The 10,636-nt window shown below is 41.4% G+C and overlaps 1 protein-coding gene and 1 long non-coding RNA gene across 2 annotated transcripts; one reads left to right on the top strand and one right to left on the bottom strand.

Moving 5' to 3' along the window:
* On the top strand, positions 1–4,261 carry LOC109766412 (uncharacterized). Its single transcript, XR_002233632.2, has 4 exons — positions 1–245; positions 2,538–2,564; positions 2,803–2,897; positions 3,945–4,261. It is a non-coding gene; the product is annotated as an uncharacterized lncRNA (long non-coding RNA).
* Positions 4,262–6,145: 1,884 nt separating this feature from the next.
* LOC120976781 (uncharacterized) lies at positions 6,146–10,260 on the bottom strand. The gene is made up of 2 exons (XM_040404172.2): positions 8,862–10,260; positions 6,146–7,851 (listed from the first exon to the last, which is right to left on the bottom strand). The coding sequence occupies exon 2, from the start codon at positions 6,821–6,823 to the stop codon at positions 6,236–6,238; it is 588 nt and encodes a 195-aa protein (XP_040260106.1). The 5' UTR covers positions 6,824–7,851; positions 8,862–10,260; the 3' UTR covers positions 6,146–6,235.
* Positions 10,261–10,636: the final 376 nt, after the last annotated feature.

The following is a 10,636-nucleotide window of genomic DNA, read 5'->3' as shown; positions in this document are numbered from 1 at the left end:
CGCTCCGCCGGGTCGCCCCTCACACTCTCCCGGTTTTTGTCCTTTATGAATTTTTGGCATTGTTTTTCTCTTCCATTTGTGCGGCACTGTAGAGAGAAGGGAGTGAGGAGATAGCGAGGCAGAGAGAGGAAGAGGCGCTCGGGGCAGCGGAGCGATTCCTTGCTGTTCATGTCGATTCCGGGATCCCCCACCAGTGGAGCTTGATTTCTCTCTCCTTCCTCTTCGATTCCCCACTCCTGCTGTTGGTTGGTCTCTCAATTTCCCTCTCGAGCGCGTGTTTTTTGTTAATTTCTCGGTGCGTAGCTTCTAAATCTAGGGTCTGTTGCTGGTGTGATTTTGTTAGGGTTCGTGCTAGGTGTGTGCTGTGGTTCCGGGCCGTGTTGTTGTAGATCCGTGGTAGGTGATTTGTAGTTTTAGTGGTTGGTTCTACTTCGCGTTGTCCGCCGTGGTTTCTTGTCTGCTTTGTGTTGTCCGCCATTTTTTTGTTCCTCGTCGGCTCGTGGTAGGCTCATGTGCGTTTAGTTTTGTGATTCAGATAGATGTATGGATCATTTATAGGTTTTGAGTTGGGAGTTTTTGTGGTTCGGGGTTTGTGATTTGCGTTGGTAGGTGGTCTGTTTACTGGTAGATGGGTGTTCCTCCTTTGGTGTGTTGGTTCTAGGGTTGTAGATGTTGGTTCTAGGGTTCGTACTTTGGTGCGTTCGTAGCTTTAGGTGTGGTTACTTTCCTCAGTTGGGCTGTGCTAGATGCAATGCGCATGTCCTCTTTGGCCTGTGAGTGGAGATTCTCCTGTGAGTGTCTGTATGTGCTTTTAAGGCCTGGGTGATTGAACTGCAGGATTAGTGTTACTGTATATCCCCCTAGTTTCTGTGTTATGTACTGTAGAATTACTGCATTTTTTGCCCCAGGCTGACTGTAATCCCCATAGTTTTGAATGTCATATACTATGAATTTGCACTAGTCACTGTGTAATTCAGCCCATAGTTTCAATGTAACTCACTCTATATTTACTGTGTATTTTGCCTCATTTTCAGTGTAATTCACAGTATTATTTCTGTGTAAGTTGCCCCATTTTCTGTTCCTGTAGTTTTAGTGCTTCTATTTTCTTTTGCCCCATTTTCAGTGTAATTCACTCTAGTTTTACTGTGGTTTTTCCCCCAGTTTCAGTGTATCAGTGAAATCACTAGTATTTTGCCCCATTTCACTCTAGATTTACTGTTGTAGTTTCAGTGTAATTCGCTAGGTCAAATCTCTAGTATTTTTTGCCCAATAATTACTGTGTCCTGTTTTCCAGTGTAATTCAATCTACAGTTACTGTGTAATGTTTTCCCGTAATTTGAGCTCTAGAATTACTGTGTAATTTGACCTAGAATTACTGTGTAATTTATCCCGTAGTTTGAGCTCTAGAATTATTGTGTAATTTGACCTAGAATTACTGTGTAATTTTCTCGAAATTTCAGTGTAATCTACAAGTATTGTTAATTCCAGGGTCGTGTTTCCAGTGCAATCCACAAGAATTACGATTATTTACACTGTAATCCCTTGCTACTGTTGTAGTTCCAGTGTAATTACTGTGTATTTCATCCCATATTTTCAGTGTAATTATGCTTTTGGGATTAATGTGTCCTTGTAGACAAGAATTATTTCATCCCCATATTTTCCACCTGCTGTAGTTTCCCTTGTTCTAGACTGTAATACCCCCTGTTCTGCACTGTGCATGTGTAGTAGCACTACCTTCATCATAGTGTGGTTCTGAATTTCTATGTGTTGTATCTCTGACTTAGACTGTATTTTCCCCTAGTTTTCATTTGCTGCAGTTTCATGCCCGATCAATATTTGTAATGTATTTCTGAAGTTCACTGTATTATGTTGGTGTGCTCCATGTATTGTTATCTTGTGCTTCTTCACTGTACCTCCCAAAGTTACACTGTAATACCCCTTCACTATATTATTGCTGTTAGATGATAGTTGTAGGTGGCTGGTCGTTCGAATTTCAGTTTCCTTTCACTGTATTATTAGTGTATTTTGTAGTCTAATGTCAGTGTACTTACCTTGTAACTTGCAATGTTATATGAGTGTACTAACTATGTAAGTATACTGTAATATTAGTGTATTTACTTTGTTACTAACTATGTAATCACACTGTAGTATCAGTGTATTTTTACTTTTTTAGTCGTGCAAGTGGATCTCTTTGTATTTGTAGCTCAAAATTACTGTGGATCTTACCCCCCCCCCCCCCCCCCATAATTTCAGTGTAACTACTGTCCCTGCTTTTACAGTGTAATTCTCCCATATTTTTTTTGTAATTACTGTGTAATTCTCATGCCCATGTTTTACGACTGTGTAATTTACAGTGTTATACTCCCATGATGCTCTCGTTCAGTATTAGCTTGTTCATCTTATTATTTACTGTTTTTTAGTACATTATTCATGTGATGCAGCCTCTTGCTCTCTGATGCAGCCTGTTACTCGATGCACCTCCATTTGTCAATTACTAGTTAGATTGCCCTCTGATGCACCTCTTGCTCATTTTGCAGGAATTTCTCAATGTCTTCTTCATCGAGGTATTCATTGTCATCTTGTTCATGCGAGTGCTCTGATTCTGGTATTTCTGTTTCTTCATTGTTCTGGCAACTGTTGTTTTCTCTTGTTGCTGCTGAACTGGGGTCATCATCTTCATCCACCTGCATTCATAGCAATTTGCTTCAGTACTTTATTTCTTACTAGTTTTCAACTTCTATGTATGTATCTTGTTACTGAATTTTGGTCTTTTACCTGTTCCAAATTCATGGTGCCAAAAAGGTCTGCATGCCAGGGGTTTTCTTCTGTTGCACCTTCTTCGGTTGGTGTAGTTTCAGTTTCATTTCGTCGAATGTCTGCAGAATAGTTCTGAAGCTGTAAGTACCTCTCTTATCGAATGGACTGATGTGTTGTTGCTGTTATGAGTTCTGTTACTTGATGCACCTCCATTTGCTGAATGTACCTGTAAGAAACATGCTCATAAAATATAGTTCTTGCTGTATTATCACAACAAATGAAACCCATCTCTTTTCCAAGAAGCTGTAAAAGTAGTACTGTTTTTGTAAGAATTTTTTTCTTACCTTGTATATAATGTCTGATTGTAGGAGCGCGGTAAAAGAAAATGATTCCTGCAGTGTTTTTGTGTGCCAGATTTTGTTTTTGATGTACTCAGCATTCTCTTATAAGTTTTTGACATTTGTTGGTACTTACATTTAGGATGAGATCTTCCTGTGACATTGACAGTAGTTCGTCTTCTGTTATTGTCCTTGTCATGCTCCCCATCTGCATTTTTTGGAAAAGAAATGTCAGTGTTAGTACAAAAAACATATGTATAGTCCAAAGGAATTACAGTATAATTCCTGTAATCTCTAGAACAGTCCAAAGGATTTACACTGTAATTACTGTAATCTCTAGGGGGATTTTCCCCATCTGCCGATGAATTATAGTACAATTAGAAAAGTTTCTGCTAGTGTAAAAATTGTGTTACATTCCATTTCCCCATTTCCCTCTATAATTCATTGGCAGTTTTACATTGTAATTCGTTTTGTATTTTTATCCTGTACACTTTAACACTGCGAATTACTATAATTGGTACAGGATTTACACTGTTATTATTGTTGTATTGCAGTTTATTCCATAGGTAGTTTCAGTGTAAGTTGACAAATTTCACTGTAATTCATTGGCAGTTACACTGTAGGTTTGTTACCATTTTAGGCAATACCTTGTTTTTCAGTGTAAGTTGGCATTGTTTTGCTACTGTCCTGTCTATTGTCATTTCAGGCATAATGTGTTGTTGCAGTGTAATTTCTTCGACTATGCAAGTTTTTTCTACTGCTACTGATGAACTATTTACAGAGTATTAAATTTTCTCTACTGTTGAGATTAACAATGAAATTAATGCTGAGATTTATGCTGTTATGTAGGAGGGGTGGAGAGGGGTTTCCTTTCCTTTTCCGTGCGTGGCAAGTTGATGGCAAGCAGGGAAGTTGTGGCCAGCTGTTAGCTGTGGTCCAGCGAGGGTTTGGTGGGGCTGGTTTACTGGAAACCGGGTCAGGGTTTTGCCTGACCCCTTTTTGCCGAAATACAGAAAATAAAGTGGCTGGTGGGAGGGTTTTTGGGACATACAGGTGTCATCTGTTCATTTGCTACGAAATTTGAACGTTGTCAAATTAAAAAACAGTCGAATGTCAAATAGACAGTCCCTAAAAATAAGATAAATATTTTGTTTGGGATGTTAAAATTGAAATCAGAGGAATCCTAAGAATACACTCAAACCATGGTCAAGATGAGAACCAATCGAATCTTGGCCTTGGCCTCACCTGTCAAGAAACAAGCTCTAAACACACATAGTGTTTGCTCTAGTACAACTTGCGGAAATTCAAGGGGCACGCACCATCCCAGCCGTCCGACCGCCTGATTGCCTCATGATCCGTCAAGTCGTTGTATCCCGTACGGACCATAATAAGTTTTAAGATTTAGTTCTCGAAACTTACGATACTGTTGATCGCAGATTCTGAAACTTACGATTTTGTCGGCCGCTCGTATAGTGTTTGAAAAGTTGAAACTTCGTCTGAAACTTATGATTTTGTCGGCCACTCGTACCAAGTTTCAAAAGTTAAAACTTAACCAAGTTTTAAAAACTCATCAAAACGTATTCAAAATGGATCTTATTTGGAAGCCCTTGTCACTAGATACACAAATCTGTAAATGAAACTTAATTTGAACTTTCGATCAAAATATATGAAAACTGAAAATCAAAAACCAAAGGAAAAAGGAGGTTGCGTGCCCCCGCCCTTGCGTGTTACAAGTACCTAGACAATCAACTTGGTGAGCAAAAAGTACCCCTTAATTTGTGATTTTCATCGTGAAACATATTTTCATGCGATGTATATTTTATACTGCAGATATAGTACATGTGACATTATATGAACACTAGTAGAAAAGGGGGCTTTTGTCCCCTGTTCTTACACGAACCGGGAGTCCCGGTTCGTGTATTTTTTGTGAATTTTTTTTTATTTTCAAATTTCTGAATTATTTTAACCTCTAATTTCTAATCACCACCCCTCATCACTGCTCAATTTATCCTCTAATCTCTAATCACCCCTTATCATTCTAAATCATCTAACTTCCCGGACGGTCACCCATCCTCTCACTACTCCAGCCTGAGCACGCTTAACTTTCGGGTTCTATTCTCCCTCGTTTCCAAGTCTGCACTTGTTGTTTTCCTGAAAATAGTAATATGTCAATTCTATTAACCCTCAGGAATTTAGCTTGAGCATGAAGTGACACATTTCACTGTTTGAGTTTGAAACTATTGTTTTAAAAAACAATAATTATTTGGTAACACTAATATTTCTGGAATAATTAGTTTGACCATTGTTTGACCACTGTTTGACCACAGTTTGACCAGATTTGACCAAAATTCAAAAAAACTGAAATAATTATTTAGTAACACTAATATTCTAGAATAATTAGTTTGACCACAATTTGAATTTTTTTGAATTTTTTGCCTCTCCAGATCTTAAAAGCCCCGTATCTTTTTTTCTGTTAGGTTTTTGAGAATTTTGAAAATGTTTAACGGGGTTCCCCCAGTTAAATTCGGATGTAACTTTTCGAGTAGATGATTTTCCATATAAAAAACTTTTTCATCCGAGTTCGTATGCAAAAGTTATGCCCATTTTAAGAAATTCCAGAGAGATTTTGCAAATAAAGTCGAAATTCATATTTGTTAATTTTCCCAACAACTAGACCACATATCACATGGGAAACTTATTTTATTTTATTTTTTTAACATTTCCATCATTTTTCTTTTGTTTTTTCTAAAACTGAAAAGGCGGTCCGGGGGGGGGGGGGGGGTAGAGTTTGATGGGCCCTTTAGTACCGGTTCGTGCCATGAACCGGTACTAATGCCTCAAAGCCCATTAGTACCGGCTAATGGGCATCGCACCCTTTAGTCCCGGTTCGTGGCACCAACCGGGACTAAAGGGCCCAGGTGAACCGGGACTAATGTCTTAGCCGCACGAACCGGGACCAATGCTCACATTAGTCCCGGTTCGTGACTGAACCGGGACTAATGTGAATATTGCCCTGCGACGAAAGCCCTGTTTTGTACTAGTGGAAAATGTTGCTAAAAAAGACATTATGAAAAGCAGCAATATACTATTACATGGAAGAAGAATCTGGCCCCTTGTACTAACAGAAAATGTCCGTGGAATCAATTTGTGAACTCAAATTCCAAAACGTTGTAGATTACGGAGCGGGGGAGGATCCACGTCATCCACCTAGCCGAGACCACTATCTCAGTCAGTGCTACCAGAAACCATATCGCCAAGATGTAGAGCAGCAGGCCGAAGATTGGCATGTTTCTCCCGAGTATCCGCTGCGCCAGACCGCCGGCCACGACGACGCCGTTGCACGCCACGAAAGGGTAGAGCATCCGGTGCTTGTACCGCACCCTCAGGTAGCGCTCCGTGGCGCTCGCCCTGCGCTTGTCCGGCGCGGCGTCCCAGTACATGTCCATGAGCTTGCGCTTCCAGAGCATGATCCTCTTCGCTTCCTCGTCGTACTCCGGCCAGTTTTCCATCCCGAGCTTTTGCAGTGAGCGGTAGGCTTTGACGAGCGGGGTGAGATCCTCTCTCAGCACGCGGTAGCGCTGGTGCCGCGTCGTACGGATGTAGCGGCGGCGCGCCAGGGAGTACACGCCGTAGCCGTCTGCGATGAGCGGCCTCCGGCTGCCGAGGAGGCGCGCTCCGCGCTGGCGGACCGGAAACCAGAGCTCTCGTGCAATGCTCTCCGGTCCCATAGTATTTCTCGTCTAGGCTTGTTCAAGATTTTTCACTCTTGATTTTGGACACGGATAACGGCCGAACGTTGGGTCTGGGGCCTCCCCAGGCCGAACGATTCGTTCGGGAGGAAACGATTCGTTCGGGAGGAATCTGGGCATCGATCGAACAAAGTAGTTCGGGACCAGAGGAGCCCCAGCCCGAACACCCAGCATCGCTGCCTTCTGTTGACTAATAAAAGAAAAGCCCAGTATGGCCCAGTTTCTACTGTGACTAAAAGACATATTTTAAGCTTGTGAAAGAAAGCCCAGATTTTGCTATGCTATGAAAAAATTGCCATTGAAAAGGGGAAAATTGATAACTAAAAAATCCCAGTGATGCAAACCAGAAAATGCCATTCGTATTTAACAAAACAGATTTTGCCATGGACAAAAAGATCTTTCTTTATGCAATGGCACGGAAAAAAAGTCATGGCAACTTGCACTGTACGTAAAAATCCCTTGAAAAAAGATGAAAGTGAAAATTTCCATGTTGCCATGTTGATATAGATAATTTAGCCATGGAAAATAAATATAAATTGCCATGGCAAAAATAAAGAGTAAAAAATGCCATGGCAATAAAATTTAAAAATTGCCAAGGTGGTTTAAGTAAATTTTCCATGGCAATATTGGTAATTTTGCCATCGCAAATAAATGTGAATGTTCCATGGCAAAAAAAAGAGTGAAAATTGCCATGGCAATAATAGTTAAATATTTTCCATGTAGATATAGGTAATTTAGGCATGAAAAAATGTAAAATTGCCATGACAAATAAAAGATAAAAAAATGCCATGGCAATAAAACTTAAAAGTTACCACTAGATTTAGCTTAAATTTGCCATGCCAATTAACGAAAAAATGCGATGGCAAAAAATTTAAATTTAGGACCGCGATATGCTGCTGACGATTGGTCTGGTAGCACCCCAAATCGCACGTTTCGTTCGGTACGAGTGGGGCAACGATGGACTCTTCGGGATGAAAAAAGCCCCAACTTGAACGCCTCCCCATCCCCTAATTAACAACCCAAAAAGATGAATAAAAGGACCAATAATAATAAAAAAATGCAAAAATTACCTTGGGAATTTAGGTAAATTTGCCATGTTAATAAAGGTAAATTAGCCATGGCAAATAAAAAGTAAAACTTGTTATGGCAACAAAAGTCAAATATTGCCATGGGGATTTAGGTAAAATTTGCCATGTTAATGAAGGTACATTAGCCATGGCAAATAAATAGTAGATCTTGCCATGGCAACAAAAGTTAAATATTGCTATGGGGATTCAGGTAAAATAGCCATGTTAATAAGGGTCAATTTGCCATCGACAAATAAAAAGTAAAACTTGCCATGGCAATAAAAGTTAAATATTGGCATGGGGATTTAGGTAAATTTGCCATGTTAATGAAGGTATATTAGCCATGGAAAATAAATAATAAAACTTGCCATGGCAATAAAAGTTAAATATTTCCATGGGAATTTAGGTTAATTTGTCATGTTAATGAAGGTGAAATAAATAATAAAAGTTGCCATGGCAATAGAATTTAAATATTGCCATGGGGATTTAGGTAAATTTGTCATGGTAATGAAGGTGAAATTAATATTAAAACTTTCCATGACAATAAAAGTTAAACATTGCCATGGGGATTTAGGTAAAATTGCCATTTTAATAAAGGTAAATTTGCCATGGCAGATAAATAGTAAAACTTGCCATGGCAATAAAAGTTAAATATTGCCATGGGGGTTTAGGTAAATTCGCCATGTTGTCAAATAAATAGTAGAAATTGCCATGGCAATATTTCCCTTTTTGTGTTGTTTTGACAATTTAGAGAATTACCATGGCCAAATGCAATGGTTTAGAAGGCAAAGTGTAAAATTGTGGAGAGATGTAAATAAGATGGTACATGGGACATGTTGAGTTTTGAAAAAAAAACTATACAAGATGGTTTTAAGCTAAAAACATGACGATTTTGCCATGGCGTACAAAATGGGAGACATGGAAACATTCCGGGGGGAAATTAGACTCACATCGAGCTACTCCAAAGACGACCAGCGACGTCGAACATAGACCTGCCAACACCACACTGGCAGGACAATCAACCACAAAAATGAAACGCCTTAAAATTTGCCATCCTAGAGCCACAAAACTAACCATGCAAAGAAGGCACAATTCGTTCACCAGAGGTTGAACACCCCCTAACAACCTGCTTGAGACACACTACTAGTGACAAAAAAATGTTGTGATAGCTCCAAATGAGAACTGAACTTACTGTACAAATATTCAGTTATATATGAAAGCTGCAAATATTTGTGTGTTCTGTAAAATAGCATGGCAAATTTTTATCTAAAAATGTTTGACTGTTTTTATCTGCCTAGAAATCAGCATGGCAACTTTGTACTTGATACAAACTTTGAGCATGGCAAAGATTATTCTAATTCTATGATGTAATTGCCATGCTTTTTATGAATTATTTCCCATGGGGGAATAATTTGCGAGGGTGTGTGAAATTAAATTGCCATGGCAACACATGATATTTGAATTGCATGTATATTGTTATCTTACATGTGCACATACTACATCTAGTTGGTAAGCCATTTGACCTCTACATGGTAAGGAAAAAAGTGACAATTATGCTCACAGAGCAGCACTAGCCGTGCGTGGCCGGGAGTAGCAGGTGCGACGAAGGGGACTAGCCAGAATATCACCTTGAACTCCCAGAGAAAATGGGATCAGCAAGCTCTTCTCCTAGCTTGGAGTCCAGAGCCAGTAGCCTGATCGACTGCTTGAAGTTCATCTGGGCACTTGTCCGTCTGCTTGGAGTTCAGAGCTCTTCGCCTGCTTCGAGTACAGATCCAGAGCCATCGGACGGGACGAAGCAACACGGCGTGCGGAGCACCTGACCATGCAGGACACACACACCCAGCCATGAAGAGCTATGGTGGTCGGTGGCCCTGTTGTCGCTGAACCCCGCGCCCCCTTCTACAACCGTCGTGAGGTTCTGAACGCAGCTCCCGTCCATGGCCAGCTCCTCCCCGAGCAATGTTGCTCTGGACCAAGCTCCGCGCCTACGGCGTCACGCATGGAAGCAGGCGATGAAGGCCAGATCCTCGTACACCCATGGGGACGCTGCCGGTGATCTCCCCTCCCAATCGTCCGCCGCTCCGCCACCCAAATCGGCTGCTGCTCCACCTCCTAAATCGACCGCCGCATGCTATTTGAGGCTTCCACTCCTCGTGTCCGACGGCCACCTCCTCTCGCCGGCCGCCGCCGGCCGCTGCCGCCCGCATCCTCTTCGCCGCCGCCTGCCTCGTGGATGGCGCAACCCGCCTCGTCGCCGGCGCACTTCCTCACGGGACCCGTGTCGAGGAGAGGGGGATGAAGTGGAGTGATGTGTGTGGCTGAGAGTGGGCGGTGTGGTGCGGAGATACGTTTGGGAAAATGAAAAGCGTTCGCGACGACCCGATGATTTTCCTAATGGAATCCTGCGCTGACGTGGCGGACTGCTCTTGCTTCAAGATTCGTACCACCATCAAACGACTGCGGGTACGTTCGGGACGAGCGCCAGAAACACGGTACGTTCGGGAGTTATAGAATCCGTTGATTTTTGCATGTACCAAAGTACGTACGGTGCGTGCATATATAGAACACGTTCCAGGCAAGACGGCTTTCTTGTAGGAGCATAACTCGGGTTCGGGCTCCTTTCTCCGAGTGTACGATATACTGCGTCCAGGTATCAGATCAGGCACTTGTTTTTCTTTCTCAAAAAAATCAATAAGATCAGACATTTGCTTTTAGTCGGGCT

Source organism: Aegilops tauschii, chromosome 3 (genome assembly GCF_002575655.3).
Source record: "Aegilops tauschii subsp. strangulata cultivar AL8/78 chromosome 3, Aet v6.0, whole genome shotgun sequence".
NCBI classification, from domain to species: domain Eukaryota; kingdom Viridiplantae; phylum Streptophyta; class Magnoliopsida; order Poales; family Poaceae; genus Aegilops; species Aegilops tauschii.
This window is presented reverse-complemented; position numbering and strand designations above follow the sequence as displayed.

Excerpts from the sequence above, each read along its gene's own strand:
- LOC120976781 (XM_040404172.2), bottom strand. The coding sequence starts at position 6,823 with ATGGGACCGGAGAGCATTGCACGAGAGCTCTGGTTTCCGGTCCGCCAG.